Source organism: Pelodiscus sinensis, chromosome 1, assembly GCF_049634645.1.
Source record: "Pelodiscus sinensis isolate JC-2024 chromosome 1, ASM4963464v1, whole genome shotgun sequence".
Lineage (NCBI taxonomy): Eukaryota > Metazoa > Chordata > Testudines > Trionychidae > Pelodiscus > Pelodiscus sinensis.
This window is the reverse complement of record NC_134711.1, coordinates 133,708,363-133,729,054: the sequence shown is the minus strand read 5'-3', so window position 1 is coordinate 133,729,054 and position 20,692 is coordinate 133,708,363. Positions and strand designations below refer to the sequence as shown.

The 20,692-nt window shown below is 45.5% G+C and overlaps 1 protein-coding gene across 1 annotated transcript; it reads right to left on the bottom strand.

Moving 5' to 3' along the window:
• Nucleotides 1-1,419: 1,419 nt before the first annotated feature.
• On the bottom strand, nt 1,420-20,413 carry KLRG1 (killer cell lectin like receptor G1). The gene is made up of 5 exons (XM_075902428.1): nt 20,253-20,413; nt 17,016-17,120; nt 15,975-16,126; nt 13,144-13,247; nt 1,420-1,859 (listed from the first exon to the last, which is right to left on the bottom strand). The coding sequence occupies exons 1-5, from the start codon at nt 20,368-20,370 to the stop codon at nt 1,748-1,750; spliced, it is 591 nt and encodes a 196-aa protein (XP_075758543.1). The 5' UTR covers nt 20,371-20,413; the 3' UTR covers nt 1,420-1,747.
• Nucleotides 20,414-20,692: the final 279 nt, after the last annotated feature.

The window sequence follows — 20,692 nt, the reverse complement described above, 5'->3', positions numbered from 1 at the left end:
TCTGCAAAAATGGTGGCTCATTAGGTATGCAAATGAGGCTCGGCAAAATTCCATGCTTTGCCTCATTTGCATATTTCTGGCGCAAGATCGTGCCAGTGTAGACATAGCCCGATTGTTTAACGGTGCAAGATAATTAACTGTTGATATGTAAATACAGCTCATGCCAGGATGGGGAGGGAATCCGAGGTATGGCTATGTAAGTCCAATTCAGGGTTGATGGAGGATCAGTGTTGGAATGGAATGTGGTGTATTGTAACTAATTTGGGGCTGTTGTGGGGGTCACAAATCATGCTACCCCCTAAATGTGGGAACTGTAAAACATGCCACCAGTGCTTGCAGGAGAGACACCACCATCATTGTAAGAAGTCTCCAAGGAATAAGCCTGCCCCCTTCCAGAATTGAGGACGGAGCTGGGGGAAGGTGTTAAAGGGCTTGAGTCAGCCTGCTTCACACCTGCCAGGTGCGTGCTGTAAGACTGGCCCAACCTGCCCCTTTCCCCCTTTGTTTTATGGACAGACCTAAAGCAGACTCCATGAGGGGTCTTTTTGCTAGTCCAGTGGAAGCTGGAATCCTTTGCGAGTCCAGGTGGTGGCTAAAGAGTTGAAATCACTGGTTTGCCTGGGAGCCAGACCTATTGCAGCCAGCGAAGCGGTGGCAGGTGAGGAGCGGTGACCAATGGCATGGTGTGGAGTGGCGGCAGGCGTCCAACAGAGCATCCAGTGATGTGGAACGAAACAGCTGGTGGACCATGGCGGAGTGGCTTGTAAGGTGCTCCCTATCTATCCCCCCACCCTCATTTCTACCCAGGTTGGGAGGTGAAACCCTGAGGGAGAACTTTTGGACTCTGGGTGTCACTGACCAGGGACAGAGACTTTTGGGATGTCGGACTTTGGGACTTCAGGTGATTCTTGGCTGGGGGTGGGGGGCTTAGCTCATGTTTGAGTTACGAACTCTGTGGTGTTTTCCCCAAGTTAATGCCATATGACTTATCTCTCTGTTTCATTAAATGTTTTTTTTCCTACACTCAGACTCTGTGCTTGCGAGTGGGGAAGCATTGCCTCTCAGAGGCACCCAGCGGTGTGTGAATTTCCCAGGTTACTGGGTGGGGGCTCGAGCCGGTTCTGTGTGAGATAGACCCCAAGATATTGAACCCGGCCCTGGTTGTTGCCAGGCCTACTCGGCAGAAGGGTTACAGACAGAATGGGTAGGAATTGTGTTCCTCGCTTCTGTTTGACAGAAACTGGGAATGGGCAACAGGAGATGAATCATAATGATGCCTCCTCTGTTGATGCCTTCTGAAGCACCTGGCATTGGCCACTGTCGGAAGACAGGATGGCTATTTTTTACATCTGCGTACAATTAAGATGTGATTCTTTTGTACTTTTTACTCAAGTAGTTTTCCAGAAGGATACTTTGACTTTTACTTAGTTACATTTTTTTTCAAAGTAGCAGTACTTTTACTCAAGTAACTTTTTTGAGTACTTATTCCATCACTGGTCACCATTAGCCTGTCCACTTCCTTCCCTGGGCCTGGTTTCCAGGAACAGTGGCCAAACGTTGGGGTCTCCTACATGACTGTGCAATTCTGATTCATTTCAATAGGGGGTAGTGAGGGCTCAATCCTCCTAGGAACATCAGAACAACCAACAGTAAAGAAGGATAAAGCACGTTTGGATAGGCTGATGGGATCTGCATCCATTGGCTGGAGATGAGTGAAGACCATTTGGTGGGAAAGTGCAGTGGGAGGTTACTTGAGGGATTTCTCACAGATCCATGGGAGAGGGACTTCACAGCTGGAGGCCTGGAGAACCCCCTTGACCAGGACACCACAGTGCTGCACGGGGCTGTTTGAGAGAACCCTGCAAAAGACACACAGAGTGAGAACGATGACTAAAAGTTAAGGCAGAAAACTCTCTCTGCTTGTTGAGGGAAGGTGACAGGAATAGCTGCAGATGCGGCAGCTGTCACTAAATCCAAAACGGACACTAGCAGAGATGATGAATGTAGAATAACCCCTCTGGCCCATTGTCATCATGAAATGCATGCCAATACTAGACAAGGACATAGTGCAGTGAATTAATTTAGCAACGTAAGTGGCATGTGTGCTAGTGCCATGGGCCATCTGGGACAGGCTGAGAGCAGCAAAGCTGGGAGACTCAGTGAGGGAGGATTTCCCTCCAGGAGCTCTTTACAGTATGAAAGCTGGAATTCCAGAGGGAAATTGTTCAAATGGCTAGAGCATAGCACAGGGAGCCATGAGCATCTCGTCCTACTTCTGCTAGTGATACACCACATAGACTTTAAGGTCAGAAGGGACCATTATGATCATCTAGTCTGACCCCCTGCACAGTGCAGGCCACAGAATCTCACCCACCCCTCTTAGAATAATCCTCTCACCTATGTCTTAGATATTGAAGCCCACAAATACATGATCCTGTGCAAATTAGCTCACCTCTCTGGGCCTCATCTTCCCTAGCTGCATAACAGGGATACCAGCACTGAGCTTCCCACGGAGTGGCTGTCAAGTTAGCTCCTCACTTGAGTGCTTTGAGAAGTGCTAGAGAGGGGGAAAGTGGTCTGCCATTACTATAAAGCCACAGGTCCAAATCCTGCAGTCCTTACTCTGGCAATAGAATGAGCCAAAATGAAGGCTCAAATGCTGATTTACACTGGCGTAAATCCCTGCCAAAGGATCTGTGCCAGGTTCACATGAAGACTAGAGCCACTGCTATGCCAAGGCAGGAACACCATCTCCTCATGTGACTGTAACTAGGAAAATTGAAGCCATTTCTCCATGGATGTACCTGTAGCCGAGCATAAGAAGGCACAGCTACAGGTTGAATCTCTGTAGTCTAAGACTCTCTGGTCCAGCAATCTCTGTGGTCCAGGAGGACCATGTATGTTGCTGGACCAGAGAGTCCCAGTGAAAGAGGTTGCCGGTGACTGGTGGGGCAGCAGAGCCCACGGGTCAGAAAAGCCAGCAGGAGGACAGGAAAGCTGGTGGAATCTGGTGGGGCTGCCACAGCCTGTAGGGCCAGCGGGGAAGTGAATCTGGTGGGGCAGCAAGGCCAGTGGGGCTGCCAGAACCCAGTGGGCCACCAAAGCTGGGAGGACCACTGGAGCCTGGTGGGTGAGAAGAGGAGCCCATTGTTAATTACCCACCCCTCCATGCACACACATATACTTCCCATGGTCAAGCAAACTCCTTTGTCCAGGGCTGGTCAGGTCCTAACAGTGCTGGACCAGAGAGGTCCAAGTTCTACAGCACTCAGGAGTGTAGATTTCTCACACCTGAGTGGCATAGTTATGTCAACATAAATTGTAAGTGTAGATGAGGTGAAATTCTCCACTACCTTGAACTCGGTCACTTGCACCACTGCAGAACTGGGTGTGAAATTCTCTGAAATTTGAAAAGTGAGGCTTGATTCTGATCTGACTTAGTCAGTTTTACATCAATGGGACTCTAGTCTACAACCAGTGTAACTCTATTATGACCTGTTTCTTTGGGAGCATCAGCTTGGTAGTTCTGTGAGTGTCTAGTATATCAGAGCTATATTCTATTTGGTAGAATAATTCTTGATTTACAGAGCTTCAGATAACACCCAATTCAGAGCTATAACATTTTATCAGGGCCGACTTTAGAAAGTGCGGGGCCCAATTTGAATAATTTCAACAAGGCCCAGCAGCAGCCAACAAATCCCAGGGGGTATGTCTACACTACCACCCTAGTTCGAACTAGGGTGGTTAATGTAGGCAATCGAAGTTGCAAATGAAGCCCGGGATTTAAATATCCCAGGCTTCATTTGCATCTTGCCGGGCGCCGCCATTTTTAAATCCCCGCTAGTGCGGACTCCGTGCCCGCGGCTACACGTGGCACGGAGTTTGGATTAGGCTTTCTAATCCAAACTACCGGTACACCTCGCTCCATGAGGAGTAACGGTAGTTCGGAATAGGAAGCCTAATTTGAACTATCTACTCCGTGCCGCGTGTAGCCACTGGCACAGAGTCCGCACTAGTGGGGATTTAAAAATGGCGGCGCCTGGCAATATGCAAATGAAGCCTGGGATATTTAAATCCCGGGCTTCATTTGCAACTTCGATTGCCTCCATTAACCACTCTAGTTCAAACTAGGGTGGTAGTGTAAACATACCCAGGGATAGTTAACCACCCCCCCCCACCCACGGCGCAGGAAAATCCTGCACTCAACTCACCCTTCCTGCGGTGCAGGCAGCTGCCGCACTCCTCATGTGGGGCCGACGCCCTCTCCCACACTGTGCCCAGCACACTTCCGGCTTTGGGGTATGGGGCCCCTTTAGGCACAGGGCCTGATTTGGGGTAATTGGGTGAATCGGCCTAAGGCCGGCCCTGCATTTTATACATATTTTTCACATGGGTAAGTGACTTAATTCTGTGCAAAATGACTGTGATTCTCCACGAAAGTACCCCAGGCTGTCATTAGTATGAAGTCTTGCTTGTGCTTGCTATGGATTAGTTCTCTGAAACCACCAGCCTCTACTAACAAAATCAATGCCTTTCAGGCCTCATTCTTGCTCTATAGGGAGTAAAATGCACACACCAACCCCAAGTCCCTGAAATAACCAGCTCTGATATACTAGACACTCACAGAACTACCAAGCTGATGCTCCCAAAGAAACAGTACATCATTTCTTGCCAGTTCAACTCAGGACTAGTATTTTGCTTAATATCACAGCACTGAAATCTTTTTTCCACTATAAATATAATACATTTATGATCAAAGTATAGAAATGCCAGTGATAGTGAATAAGAGTATTGGAAACAAAGGGTTACAATAAAAAAGAAAATCAGACTTTCTAGAAACTAAAACTTAAGTAACAAAGAAGCTTATCCTGTCTAAAGAAGCTTATCTCACCCAAAGTTCTCTCCAGCATTTTCAACTACGCCTAGCTGCTTTATAAGAGTCTCAGTTTGAAACATGTTATCTATTTACTTCATAGGCAAAGGATAACAGGGTATCATCTTTGTGTCCCATATAGGAAAGCTGGAAGGCAAACCTTTGATGTGTAAACCTCAAAATAAGTGAAGCACTTGCAAGAGGGGAAAGTGATCAGGAACAGTCAGCCTGGATTCACCAAGATCAAGTCATGCCTGACCAATCTGATTGCCTTCTATGACAAGGCAACTGGCTCTATGGATATGGGGAAGTCCATGGCCATGATATACCTTGACTTTAGCAAAGCTTTTGATATGGTCTCCTACAGTATTCTTGCCAGCAAATTAAGGAAATACGGATTGGCTAAATGGACTGTAAGGTGGAAAGAAAGCTAGCTAGGTTGTCGGGCCCAATGGGTAGTGATCAATGACTCAATGTCTGATTGGTGGTCAGTTTCAAGTGGAGTGCCCCAAAGACTGGTTCTGCAGCTGGTTTTGTTCAATGTCTACATTAATGACCTGGATGAGGGGATGGATTGTACCCTCCACAAGTTTGCAGGTGACACTACCTAGGCAGAAAAGTAGATACATTGGAGGGCAGGGATAGGGTTCAGAGTGACCTAGAAAGATCAGAGGATTAGGCCACAAGAAATCTGATGAGGTTCAACAAGGACAAGTGCATAGTCCGGCACGTGGGACAGAAGAATCCCAAGCATTGTTACAGGCTGGGGACCAACTGGCTAAATAGCAGTTTAACAGAAAAGGACCTGGGGATTACAGTGAATGAAAAGCTGGATATGAGTCAACAGTGTGCCCTTGTAGCCAAGAGAGTAATGGCATATTTGGATGCATATTAGTAGTAACGCTGCCAGCAGGTCTAGGGAAGTGGTTATTCCCCTTTATTCAGCACTGGTGAAACCACATTGGGAGTATCACATTCAATTCTAGGCTCCCCCATTTCAGAAAGGATGGAGAAAATCCAGTAGAGGGCAACTAAAATGATTAGGAGGCTGGAGCACATGACCTACGAGGAGAGGCTGGGGGATTTGGGCTTATTTAGTCTACAGAAAGGAAGAGTGAGGGGGGATTTGATAGCAGCCTTCAACTTCCTGAAGGGAGGTTCCAAAGAGGACAGAGAGAGGCTGTTCTCAGTAGTGATGAATGGCAGAACAAGGAGCAATGGTCTCAAGTTACAGTGGGGGAGGTCTAGGTTGGATATCAGGAAAAATTATTTCCCTAGGAAGGTGGTGAAGCACTGGAATGGGTTACCTAGGTAAGTGGTGTTTTTTAAGTCCTGGTTTAACAAAGCCCTGGCAGGAATGATTTAGTTGGGATTGGCCCTGCCTTGGGCAGGGGGTTGGACCTGATGACCTCCTGAGGTCTCTTCCAACCCTAGGATTCTATGACAGTGTTTTTTACCCCCACTCCACTGTACACTTCTTCCTGTTATTTTTCTTTCTGCGATGTTTTACAATCCTTCATTCACATTCAGTTTAGACTAGTAAGAAGAGATCCCTTGTGAATCATGCAATATTTTATTTACTGTAAACTGCCATACAGACAGTCTTGTCTGGCAGAAAACCTGATATTGCCAGTGACCCTAAACACACAGTACAAAAAACTAGTTTTCAGTACATTTACATAACTCCTTACATAACATGTGTACATGTGTTTCACAATTACAGAGATAGCCAGTGTGATTTCAGCTTTTGGAACCTTGCATGACATTCTTTGGAAAACTAGAATGTACATATCAGACCCAGGAGTTTCCTGCAACTTCTCTGTACTCCTTTGCCAGTTGGCATTAAGTAGGTCTTAGGTCAGAGTGGTATAGAAAAAGGCTGAATGGACGTGGATTCATGCTGATGTCTGAAAAGTAGAATTTGACAGTGCATAGTGTCTGGTCTGGACTTAGAATCATAGACTCTGGTAGATTCATCAAACACTAGAACTGGAAGGGACCTTTGGAGGTCATCAAGTCCAAGCCCATGCTCTCACGACAGGACCAAGCACCATCTAGATCATCCCTGATAGATGTCTCTGGTGATGGAGATTCCACAGCCTCCCTAGTCAATTTATTCCAGTGTTTAACTACCCTGACAGTGGGAAGTTTTTTCTAATGTCCAACCTAAACCTTCCTTGCTGGAATTTAAATCCATTGTTCTCGTCAGAGGTCAAAGAGAACAAATTTTCTGTCTTCCTTATAACACTTTTATATATTTTAAAACTGCTATCATTTCCCCTCTCAGTCTTCTCTTTTCTAAACTAAACAAGCCCAGTTCTTTCAGTTATTCATCACAGGTCATGTTTTCTAGACCTTTAATCATTTTTGTTGCTCTTCTCTGGACCACATCTTTCTTGAAATGTGGTGCCGAGAACTGAACACAATGCTCCTACTGAGGCCTAATCAGCACAGAGTAGAGCAGAAGAATTACTTCTGGGCTGTGTCTAGACCGGCAAGTTTTTCCGCAAAATCATCTGCTTTTGCGGAAAAACTTGCCAGCTGTCTACACTGGCCGCTTGAATTTCCGCAAGAACACTGACGATCTCATGTAAGATCGTCAGTGTTCTTGCGGAAATACTGTGCTGCTCCCGTTCGGGCAAAAGCCCTCTTGCGCAAATCATTTGCGCAAGAGGGCCAGTGTAAACAGCACAGTACTGTTTTCCGCAAAAAAGCCCCGATCGTGAAAATGGCGATCGGGGCTTTTTTTGCGGAAAAGCGCGTCTAGATTGGCCACGGACGCTTTTCCGCAAAAAGTGCTTTTGTGGAAAAGTGTCCTGCCAATCTAGACGTGCTTTTCCGAAAATGCTTTTAACTGAAAACTTTTCCGTTAAAAGCATTTCCGGAAAATCATGCCAGTGTAGATGTAGCCCTGGTGTCTGTCTCACCACACTCCTCTTAATGCATTCCAGAATCATGTTTGCTTTTTTTGAAACAGTGTCACACTGTTAACTCATATTTAGCTTATGATCCACTATGATCCTTAGATCCCTTTCTGGAGCACTCCTTCCTAGACAATCACTTCCCATTCTGTATGTGTGAGACTGTTTGTTCCTTTCTAAGTTGAGCACTTTGCATTTGTCCTTATTAAACTTCATCCTATTTACCTCAGGCCATTTCTCCAGTTTGTCCAGATCATTTTGAATTATAACCCTATGCTCCAGAGCACTTGTAACCCCTCCCAGCTTGATATCCTCTGCAAACTTAGAAGTTAGGCTGACATCTCAACAGCTCTCAGGGTTGAGAAAATCCACATCTCCTGAGTGCTGTAGCTATGTTGACCTAATCCCTGGTGTCAGTACAACTTGGTCAATAGAAGAATGCTCCTATCCACATAGCCAGGGCTGTAGCACCCATTGAAAAAAACAGTGAGTGCCCAGCACCCACCAGCTACTCAGTGGCAGGTACTGGCAGAAGAGGGCAGAGAAAGGGTGCGAAGAGGCAAAGTGAGACCAGAGCTTGCTTGGGGGATGGAGAAGGAATGGGAAGAGGAAGAGCAAGGGTGGGGTCTTGGGGAAGGGATGGAGTAAGGGGTGGGGCCCCAAGGCATGGAACACCCATCCAGAAATAAGAAAGTGCCTGTGCTTCCCTCAGGAGTATGGTTTTCCTATGTTGACTGAAAGGGGAATTACTCACCTTGTGCAGTTCTTTGAGATGTGTGTCCCCATGAATGCTCCACTCTGGGTTCTGGTGTGTCCTCGTGCCGGTGACCAGAGATTTTTCCAGCAGTGTTCTGCTGTGCTGTGTATGTGCCCTGGTGCCTCTTCACGCCGTTGGTGTCAGTTAGGCATGAGCATGGCGCAGCCTCTAAGTTCCTTCTCTACTCTTGCCACTAGACCAGAAGGCTCCAAAGCAGGGGAAGGAGGGTGTGTGGTGGAGCACTGATGGGGACACACATCTCAAAGAACCCCTGTAACTGCACAGGGTGAGTAACTCTCCTTTCTTCTTCGAGTGATGTCCCCGTGGGTGCCCCACTCTGGAGGTGAGTCTAGACTACAAGGTTTTGTCGACAACAGGGGACTTTTGTCGACAAAACTACACCTGCGTCTATACTACCGCCGAGTTCTGTTGATTTAACGTTGACAGAACTCGGCAGTTTTGTCGACAGTGGTAAACCTCATTCTACAAGGAATAACGCCTTCTGTCAACAGAGTTCTGTCGACAGAAGGCGTTATTGCATCTATACTGTCCTTTGCGTCTACACTGTCATGTCGACAAAGTGGCTTGCTTTGTCGACAGAACTGGATGTAGTCTAGACATCCTCTGTCGACAAAAGTCTGTAGTCTAGATGTACCCTGGGTGACTACAAAGCAGTAGTCAAATTGTGGAGGTGGGTTTGGAGCCCTGCCACTGTCAATGAGGATAACACCACTTGTCCAACAGCCATATATGATGCAATGGCCGAGATAAGCGTGTAGTGTTTTGCAAATATTTGGTCTGATGACCAAGTGGCTGCTTTGCAAATGTCCTCCAGAGGTACATTTGTGAGAGAGGCAGGTGTAGAGGCCATGGCCCTAGTGGAGTGGGTAGTGATCGTGCCTGGTGGTTGTTTGTTATGGATGGTGTAACATGAGAGGATACATGATGAGATCCACTAAGAAATCCTCTGGAAGGAGACTGCTTGGCCCTTGGAATGTTTGTCAAAGGATAAGAGTCCGGGGGATATTCTCCATGATTTTGTTCGGTCTATGTAAAACAAGAGTGTTCTGCGGACACTGAGGGTATGCTATGCAGCTTGGGATGGATCAGCGTGCAGCTTGGGGAACACAAGTAAGTGTATGGATTCATCAATGTGGAAGGAAGAAGAGACCTTCAGGAGGAATTTAGGGTGGGGCCGAAGGGTCACTCTGTCCTTAGTGAAAATTGTATAAAGGGGGGACTGCCATTAGTGCAGCAAGCTCCCCCACTCTCCTGCTAGAGGTGATAGCCACCAGAAAGGTGACTTTCATGGATAGGTGTGACCATGAGCAAGTTGCTAGAGGCTTGAAGGGTGGCTTAGTCAAACTCTTAGGGTATGTCTATACTAGCTCGTTAGTTTGAGCTAGGTAGGGTTATGAGGGCAAGCGGAGTTGCAAATGAAGCCAGGGATTTAAATATTCTGGGTTTCATTTGCATGTTCCCGGGTGCCGCCATTTTTAAATCCCCCTTAGTCCAAACTCCGTGCCCGCGGCTACACATGGCACAGAGTAAGTAGTTTGAATTAAAGATCCTAATTCGAACTACTGTTACTCCTTGTAGAATGTGAATACCTCATGTAATCTAGACACAGTCCCATTTGAGGGAATACACATCTCCCAGAGAAGCCTTCCCCAGGGCTGCTCTGGAGCAATAAAGGTGACATTTACAGTTAGCTCTGGTTGCAAAGAGGTCTATGTCTGGTTGTCCCCAAAGAAAGAAAACGTGTTAGAGGGCTTGGGAATCTATCTCCCATTCATGATTGTCATAAAAATTGCAGCTGAGAATGTCCGCCATAACATTCAGTGCCCCCAGGAGGTACGTGGCTAAGGGGATAATTTGGTGTGCAAGGCACTAGTTCCATAATTTGAGAACTTTTGTACATAAGAGGGGTAACTGGACCCCACCATGTTGGTTGATATAATACATGCAAGTTGTGTTGTCTGTCATGATACTGATTGTGCTGTGTATTATGTGGTACAAAAAGTGGAGATATGCATAGTGCACAGCCCTGAGATCTAGGAGATTGATGTGTGCACTTGTTTGCTGAGGGACTATTTTCCTTGTATGGTGAGATGTCCAAGATGAGCCCCCCTTCTCAGGAGGGACACGTCGGTCATGATGATGGCTGTTGGGGTTGGCTAATGGAATTGTACACTGTGTAGTACATTGTGTGGATGCGTCCACCATTCCAATGAACTGAGGACATGTGGTGAGATAGTGACCATCTTGGAAAGGGGTGTAAAGGACCGGAGGCACCTCATATGTAGCCTGGCCAATTGGGCCACATAGGTGGTGGCAGCCATCTGGCCTAGGATCTTGAGGTATTCACAGACTGTTGCAGTGGAGGTCGCATGTGCCACCATTAAGAGGTTGTGAAGGGCCTCGAATCTGTGCCTGGGCAAAGTTGCCCTAGCTGTGACGGTGTCAATGTGTGCTCCTATAAATTCTACAGTTTGAGTAGGCTGGAGCATGGACTTCTGGTAGTTTATATGGAAAATGAGATGAAGCAGAAGGTCCTTGGTGATATTGACCATGTCCTGCATTTCTCGGAAGGATGTGCCTTTTATAAGACAGTCATCCAGGTATGGGATATTATAACTCCCTGACAGCATAGGAATATCGCCACGACAGCTAGAATCTTGGAAAAAACTCTGGGAGCTGTTGAAAGCCCAGAAGGGAGCACTTGATATTGATAATGTTGGCTCCCAACTGCAAATCATAGAAAATGCCTGTGAGCAGGATGTATTGTTGAAAATAAGCATCCCGAAGGTCGAGAGCTGAAAGCCAACCTCCTTGATCTAGTGCTGGAATAATTCTTGCTAGTATCAACATTTTGAACTGTTGGTATGTGATGTACTTGTTGAGCCCCCTTAAGTCCAAAATGGGTCTCCATCTGCCATTCTTCTTCTGAGTTAGGAAGTATGTTGAGAAAACTCTCTCCCTTGGAAAGCCATTGGTACTGACTCTATCACACCTATTGGTAGAAGGTGAGGACCTCTTGCTGAAGGAAGGTCTTGTGAGGGGGTCCCTGAAGAGGGATGCGAAGGGAGAGTGAGTAGGAGGAAGAACAATGAATGGGATGGAGTAACCAATTTTGGTGAGCTCCAATACCCATTGATCTGATATTTGTGCGCATTGGTATAAAAAGGGCCGGAGGCAGTGATTGAACTGTAGCTGTCCGGTTGGTGGTGTGACAGCAATGTCTTTCTGGCTATCGACCAAATTTTCAAATCTGTGTGTGACCGGACTGCACCTATGAGCATGGAGATGGCAGTGCCAGTGAGGGTCAGCTGGGTGGGGGTCCAGAGTGCCGTGGGCAATCTGGTAGCGGTGCCAAGGCTAAGTGTGTGGTGCTTGGTGCTGCTGGTGCCATTGGGGACAATTGTTTGGGAGGAGGAATGTTGGTGCCTGGTTTTTGATGCCATATCTGGGTCTGCCTCCGATGCCAGCTTTGATGCTGATCTGTGCCTAGAGTGTGTGACGGATTCGGCTGGTACGATCAGTGCTGCCAGTGCCAATTGTTTTTGTTTGGGCTCAGAGTGGGCCCTCTTGTATGGTGCGGATGATTTAGGCAGTATCGCACCAGAAGTGCTGGGCCTGTCGCCAATGCTCACCCTTGCTGAGCTGGGTACTGAGGCTAGCAATCTAGCTAGGGAAACCCGGATTTTCAACTTTGGCTAGCCAAAAGAGGTAGAGGGATGAATTTTGTCCATACCTTTCAACCTGTCTGATGCTTTAGGCATGGGAGAGTCTTCACATGGTGGCTGAAGCAACTTTTCATATAGGTACATTTTCAGCCTATTGGCACGGTCATGGTGCACTCTCGCTGTAAGATCTGCGCAGTGAGTGCACTTCTGCATCTGATGGGCTTCTCTCAAACAATTTATGCATGACAAGTGCCCATCAGAAATGGGCATAGCATCTCGGCAGGTCTCATATCATTTGAAGACTGGGAATCCAGGCATGAGGAGAAAAATGAAGTCTGGGTGAATGATGAAGGAAAAAAAAATGTTTTTAGTATAGGGTTGGGAAGGACTCAAAACTTGGAAAGATGAGGAAAACTGAGGAGAATTAACTATTTCTGTGGTTTTTGTGTGAAAACGGGTGAAAGAAGAAGCTCCATCTGCCGCCACGGATGGTAAAGAAGGAACTGAGGGGGGCCAGGCCACAGATGCACCTAATGGACACCAACAGCATGAGGAGGCACCAGGGCATGTGCATGGCACAGCAGGACACTGCTGGAAAAATCTCCAGGTGCCGGTGCACCCAGAGTGGAGCACCCACAGGGACATCACTCAAAGAAGAATAAACCCTTCCCTCAGGGGAAGATGCACCTGCACTGTGGGGTTATACCAGCATAGCTGTGGCCACAATAATATCTGTCACATAATGTAAACCACCTATACCACAATACTCCCTGCAGTGTAGACATAGCTCCCAAGATCTTCACTAGCAGTTTTGCTTGCATAAGAACTGATAAATACAGTGAGTGTCTGACGATCTAGCTCTTCAGTTTGCTGGTTTTTTTTTTTTTTAATTGAAATCAAACTCACTTTGTATTGTTGAGTTTTGAACCATCTTCCCAGGTCCAGGCAGTGCCGTTTTTGTTCCTCAGACCAATCCAATAGGTATCTGTGTACATCTGCTTGAAGAGGTCCTAAAAGGGAGTGGAGAAGCCACAAAAAGGGGCTAATTCGACCTGAAAATACATGTCCTGATAGGCAAACAGAGAGATCAAATGTCAGGGGGCAAAATGTATCAGCTGAGCCTGACTATTCTTCTCCTGAGAATGTACCACTGTTCATTATTAAAACATTTTAAATGTATGAAAATCAGTGCAAAATATAATTTGACAGTTTTCTGGGTAAATATCTTGGTTAATATGGATGGACAAGACATGAGGACAGAAGAAAGGTAACAGAAAAGTTAAACTTTTGGAAGTAAAAAGTTTTATGCTGTGGTTTATTTTATGAACTGTACATTAACAGTGTGTGCATATATGTATATGCATACTGGTACACATTATCTTGTACTACACTGCCTTCCTTTGATCAACAGTCTTACACTCACACTTAGACTATCTTATTATTAACATTGATATATCTAATTAATGTCATGCATTGGAATTTCTTAAGATAATCAGTATTTTCTTGTAGCTGATTGGCCCAAAACATTAAAACATCATTAAAATCTGAATAACAATTTTTGTGGAACTTAGCAATATTTCAGTTAACTTCATGTGGGTGACAAGACCCATGCATACATCTTAAAAAATGCTGATAGCTTGTCTCTTGCTGCTGTCCCTGTCTTGTGTTTCCCACACTCTTCTTTTTATACTTAGGAAGTAATAGCTGGCAAGCAGCTCAAACCTTGGAGTCCTGTCTGGAGACATGTAGTGCACACTGTGTTCAGAAAGCAGCAATCACAAGTTGAGGTGCCAGGAAGAACCCAGGGCTGGAATTGCAGGGAGCTTCAGGGCAGGACTGAGGGGCACTGGCAGAGTTGTGTGCGGGAACCCAGAACTGGAACAGGCATTGGCAGGGCAGTGTTGAAGTTTCAGTAAAGACACATGGACTTTTCCCTCTAGAGGCTTTCATTTCCATTTTATGACTTTGAACATGTGTGTTCCTTGTTCATAGAAAAAATAACTGTACACAATACATTGTGCCTTGGAATAAATACACAAAAGTTAAGGAAATCACCAAGGATGAATTTGCCTTACTATATGTCTAATTAAATCATAATACACCAGTGTTATAATGCTCCGTCTCCTGCTGCCAGGAATGGGGATGCATAGAAGCAAACAACAGAGCTGACATCTTCCAGACAAGCTGTGGCAATGTGGTTTCTTTGTGAATTGAGGGGGCTTGTATTCCCCAGGGAGATGTTTGGGAAACAGAAGCTAGGACAAACCAGTGTAGAGACAGGCTAGTTGGAGAATTATGTCCAGGAAATCAATGAATGTTTCTAGCAAAGGACAGCCTATGGGTCACAGCCTATACAATATAAGGAATGCAGTATCGTGTGGCTGAAGTACAGGAATGATTTACAGCAGGAAAATCCATTATACAGTACATGGAACTCATTACAGGAGATATCAGAGAAGGCCCAAGGAACAGAGAAAGGGGTGAAGAACTTTCACCAGAGAGATCAGGGAGGCTTTCTGGCAGAACCTGTAGAAAAATGGGTTGGACAGAGGTTGAGGATGGTTCCCAGCAACAAGGGCTTTGCTCAGCATTTGCTTAAGCAGGAGTCCTAACTAGCTTTGTTTGTCTGGTACCTGAAAGTCTCTTATGGTCACCAATTTTGTGCCCCTACCTGGCACTTGTAGGGGAAAGTAGTTACAAGCAGATGGCTTCTAATATCCTCCACAAAGCTGCATTCAGATGCTTAAAATGGCTGAGCTAAGCTACCTGTCATCCGTGGAAAGCTAACTGTTGGCAGGGGGAGGACACAGACCAGAGGATGGAAAAAGGTTCCCCTGCAGCATCTGTCTCTGACTGCTGATCATAATAACCCCATGGGAACCTCTTAGACCTAGACTAAAAATGCTAGCCTCCTGCATATCATCAACAGAATCAAGGGGTTTTCTTCCCTTTATAGTAAACTAGAAGATCTGCCCAGCATGGGGGTGCAGCGGGGGCCGTGCAAGCCTCCCGCTGGCACTCCTGGGGGTGGGGAGGGTCATGCAGGCCTCCCACCAGCATTCCCCAGGCCAGGCTGGGGGGAGGGAAGGGAGGGAACATGTAGGCCAGCCAGTTGTGGCCATGCTTAGTGGCTTGAGGGTGCTGGGGGGGGGGGGAGGAGCTATGCTGCCCAGCCTCAACAGTGTTCCTGGGGGTGGAGGGTGAGGCAGTGGAGATGGCAGGGCTCCTTACCTTCACAGTTTAACCCTGGGGCCAAGGTCTGGAGAGGAGAGGTTTGGGGGAGCATGGCCAGGAAAGATGGTGGAGCCCAATGGCAACTGGCTACTCCCTTGGTGGTACCGCTGCCCCCCATGGTCATGCTGCAGGATTGCTCTCCCCTGTGCTCTCTAGCCTCCAGTGGTGACTGTGAATATTCCATCCCTCCTCTCTCTGCCCCCTCCCTTTCCATGTTATGGAAAACAATCAAACTCCAGGCACATCCTGTTTCCCTGGAACAACCAGACCCTGACCTTCCTTTAAGTTAGGATAAAAGGAAGCTGCATACCATATTTCCTGGTCCTAGCTCTTACTGTTTAGGAGGAGTTCTTGAGCAAACAGACTCACAGACAGACAGACACACACATTTCTAAAATATATATAGATTGGTCTCAGCATGATAGCATGCCCTGCAGACAAATCATAACAGCATTTGCAAGGCAACGGAAGAGCCTCATGTAATGATAATGATAGACTTTTACCATTTTACTGGCATCACTGATCACCAGGAGATGTGATCCTTCTGCAGAACATGAATCCTGGCTGGAACTCCAATCCTTTTTCATCTTGGAGAAGAAGTAACAGCTGCTCCTGTAACCCAACCATTGGTCAGGGCAGCCAGGACAGGTGCTATCTGCAAAGAATGCATATCAATGATTTTTTCTGTTTCTATTCACTATGAAGGATTTTAGGGCATTTTATAGCCTGGATACCTGCTGGAATTGCATAGACATTTGTGGAAATGTAGCCACTTCTTTAGCAGACCATGGCAGCCACGTGGAAAGGATGGAATGTGATTAAGGCAGGGACCTGAGGGTCAGCAATAAAAGCATAATCAACTTTTACTGGGCAATGGAATCACAGGCCTTTTATGTAATTCTTTATAACACCTCTGAATTTGATCAGAGGTGTGCACTCTAGGCTGATCTTCCTTTTACACGGGGATAACTCTGCAGACTTCAGTAGATGCAGTTACTTAGTCCTGTGAAAGCAGAACTTACTTAGGCCTCTAACTGCAAAGCATGCACTGCCTATGTTTGAAATGCAGGGGGAAAGAATATGATAACATGATGGTGTGATTGTTTCACAGGATGAGAAGTGTAATAGGTGTGACCACAGCTCACAACAGCACGCAACATAAGCATATGAGGTTTAGCACCTTTTTGTGCATGTTTTACCTAGAATGTCATACCAGTAATACTATTATTTCTCAAGTCACTGCTTTAAGGCAGACAAATCTGAAAAACAATCTTTCATTATGCTCTTCCTTTAACTAGGAAACCAGGCCTAGGACAAGCCCTCTGGGGTTTCCATTGGGGATGACCTCAGTAAGTTTTTGGCAAACTTCTGCTTTCTTTGACATGCAAAGCTAGATTATCTCCGGTGTCTTCAGTAAAGTCTCTCCTGATGTGCCAGAGTATAATGGTCGTCATAATCATACCTTCTCTGCTTAGGTGAACTAAGAAGACCTCCCATCTTGCAGGATCAGGCTGTTTATATCCAATGTCTCTTTGAATACTCACCAGTCCTCCAAACCACTTGTATTATCACTACAATCACCAGGAGGGCAATCAGTATCCCAACACCTACAGCCAAGATGCACAGGATAGATGGCCAGCGCTGGGGAGCTAGAAGAGAGAAAATAGGAATTCTGGTAAATGCATGGTGTATACACCTATCTCACCGGCAACTACGCATCCCCATTCATAGCTGTATTTGCCAAACTGCTTATGGCCACAGAGCTTATGGCCCTTTTTATACCTCAAAAGGTATACACTGCTTATATCTCCTTGTAGTTCCTTTAATAATATGTCCATAACCAGAAATGGCTGCTTACATCTGTACTGCCCAGGCAATTCCACAATGCTGAAAGCAACAGCCCTGAACAGTGCTACAGGGATATTTTCCGGCAAGGAGCACTCCTAGTAAGGGAGCACTTTACTCTGAGTCAGAAATTACCTAGATGCCCTGGTGCTTTCTGCCTGAGTAAGTAATTTTAACCTCAGCATTCTGCCCAGATCCCTAAACATATTCCCACTACATTATTCCTCTCTGAATTCTTCCTGGAGTTTCAGATGGAATAGTTACGCCCTTCCTCTGATATTGATCATGTCTTTGTTCATCTCTGTATATCACCTAGCACTACTCAGGCTCTAATCAGGATAAGACCTTTGGATAACACTTCATTATTAGTATTACTAGCAGCATGGCTGTTGAGTACCTCAAGATGTTAGACTCAATCTGAGGGCCTGAGAAATGCCCCAAAGCCTGATGTTAGGAGGGAAGGGGGAACTCCCTCTGCATCACATAATCTCTTGCACACATTGACTATAAACAAAAAATAGTTCAAATATGAGATCAATATCTGCTCAAACATGATACTGAAGTCTGGTTTCCGTTCTAAGAAACTGCCTGGAGAGATTTTTCAGTTCCTCCCTCATTTCTCAGCATCACAGTTCAGATGCTGCATCTTTCCCATAGATTGAACCATAGTTCTTGCTGTCATGAAAAATTAATCTCATCATAATATGAATGAGGCAAGATTCAAATAAAATCATGATGGGCATAGTTGCTTGGTTACATCTTCCCCAAACTGTAATGATGCTGGTTATGGCCATTATATATGGTTCATTATATCTTTATATTATTATTATTTTGACTTTTAAGTGGCCCTCTCACTGGGCTCTTGGCACAAGTACAATGAAAGAATCACAAACCAGAAATACAGAACTTCTATGTTCATCTGTCTTAATCAGTTAGCCCCAATAAGTTATCTGTATCTCTTGAATCCGCAGACACTTTCCTAACCCTACTCCTTCCCCAAAGACTGGAGAAGTTAAAAGCTTTCTTTGAACCACACTACCAAGGTTAGCACACTGAGGATCCAGGGGACTGATGGAAACAAATCACAACTACTCATAACTCCAGTCATCTGAAGAAGTGGGCTGTGTCCACAAAAGCTCATGATACCATCTACATCAGTGGTCCCCAACCTTTTGGGGCTGCAGGGCACCTGGGGCCCAGGGTGCAAGAATGGCTCGGGCAGGCCCTGGTCACTAGGCAGGCGCACATAAATGCCTCAGTGGGCACCATGGCGCCCACGGGCACCGCGTTGGGGACCACTGATCTACATGTTTTGTTAGTCTATAAAGTGCTGCCAGATCGTTTGTTGTTTTTTTCCGGAGTTGAAGGTCCTTCCATGAGAATTCATTGCCTCTAGTTCTGCCCTGTTGAACCTGAAGGCCTCTGCTGATCTCAAATGTTACAGTATCACATGAGGAAAGAGACTTTTGTGTGGAGAAAGGGAGGAAAAAAACTGAGATGAAACTGAACAAAAGGGGAAAATCTTGTACTGATACTCATGAAATATTTCCTAACAGTGAGGCTGTGAAACTGAAGGAGACTATCCAAAGGAAAAGGAGGGAAACCTTTAACACACAGGACATTTAAACAACTGGACAAGTTCTTGGAGAGTCAACTGTGGTAAATTGGCATTGAATTACAAGATGTGACCCAATGAGAGGAAGTAGGAGCCTTACTTTAGCCTAGAAAAAAATGCTTTATTTGGAGGAATGAGGTAGACAAGTGATCAGATACCATTTCCTGAGGAGGCAAAGGGACTGGGTTTGAAGAGGAGCTTCCCCTTTTTTGTTCCTCTGCTGTTGACTCAGTAGGGAATAATGTGAAAAGGAAGATTTTGAAATAAAAAAGAGACTGCAAAACATTTGAAATATATATAATATAAACCCCATCTCCCATGTGACAGACTTGAAACACAGCTAGAAAACAAATCCAAAATCAAGGTGGTCTCTTGCCCACTGAACGAGACCTTGCTGGCAGGTGGATATTTGGTTCCCTATGGTAGCATTGTTCATATAGATTAATATTTAGGCATGAGGCCTAAATAGCCCCAGCCACTGGAAATGGGTGTTTTAGCTGAGTACACAGAAGTATACCTTCTTGGGACACGGAAGCAATAGCCTCCCTCTACACAATTTTGATGACAACGTACCTGGAATATTACATTCAGTGTGGGCACCTCATTATTAGATATTAGCAAACTGGGGGGAATTCAGAGAAGAGCAACAAAAATGACTGAGGGACTGGAAAGAAACAAATAAAGAGAGCTAAAATCCACAACTGAAGTGGTCAGGGCACTTCATAACAGCCTGCAAATATCTAAAGGGTGCAAACAGCAAGAGGAAAGAGGAAACTATGAAAGGAAAAATGTAAGATGAATACTTGGAAAATCTTAGTGAGATGTGTTGAGTTGTGGAACGGCCTCTCAGGACAAGAGATGCAAGCTCCGTCAGTGGGGGCTTTTAAACCTAGATTGAGGAAAACACTAAAAAAAGATAACATGTCCTAAAGAGCAATCTTGAACTCACCCTCAGGAGACACAGGATTATCTAAATAATCTTTTCCCTCACTCGTGTATGATTTTTATATGCCAGTAATTGATCTATACCTTCATAATTATTAGTTTACATAGGTTTAAATTCTCCATTCTATTGTTATTCAATCAAACTCAAGAAAGCTACAGATTTCAGGTGCTCAAACTGAGAACCCAAAAGGGGCCTTCCTTTCAGAGATGCTGTGCTCTTTCAGCTCCCATTGATTTCTGATAAAGTGTGAGTGCTTAGCACTTAATATCAAACGCTCACTCAAGCTGGACACCCCAAGTCAATGACCAGCTCTGAACACTTCCATCATAGATCCTGCAGATACCATAGGACAGAACCTTCATTAGGCTTGCTTACCTTTATTTGTCACAACATCATTGGTACAGACTGCTGGAGTCCGTGAAAACTTTACAGATGCATAGGTGATTTCTTCACTCATATCAGCAACAGAGGTTTCTGCCCCGCTTCTCTCCATGCCAAGACAAGGAGGGTATCCGGCAAGGAGTTTGAATCAGTTCCTTCAGCGAAAGGGCTCGGATCATGAGAAACAGGAAACCGAGGTTGCATTTAAAAAAACAAAACACGCAATCTAGCAGCCTCCACCTCCAACTGTGTGAAAGATGTGAATTCAAGGAAGAGGCATTTTAAATGGAGGCAAAAGATACAAGCAGAGGGAGCACAAGGAAATAGAATATTACAATTGATGTAATAAACAGCAGTCACAAGCATACCAACTATCTAATCATTGCCAAGCACTTTGGAGGAAACCTAGCCAGGACGTAGTGGGGATGTTGTCT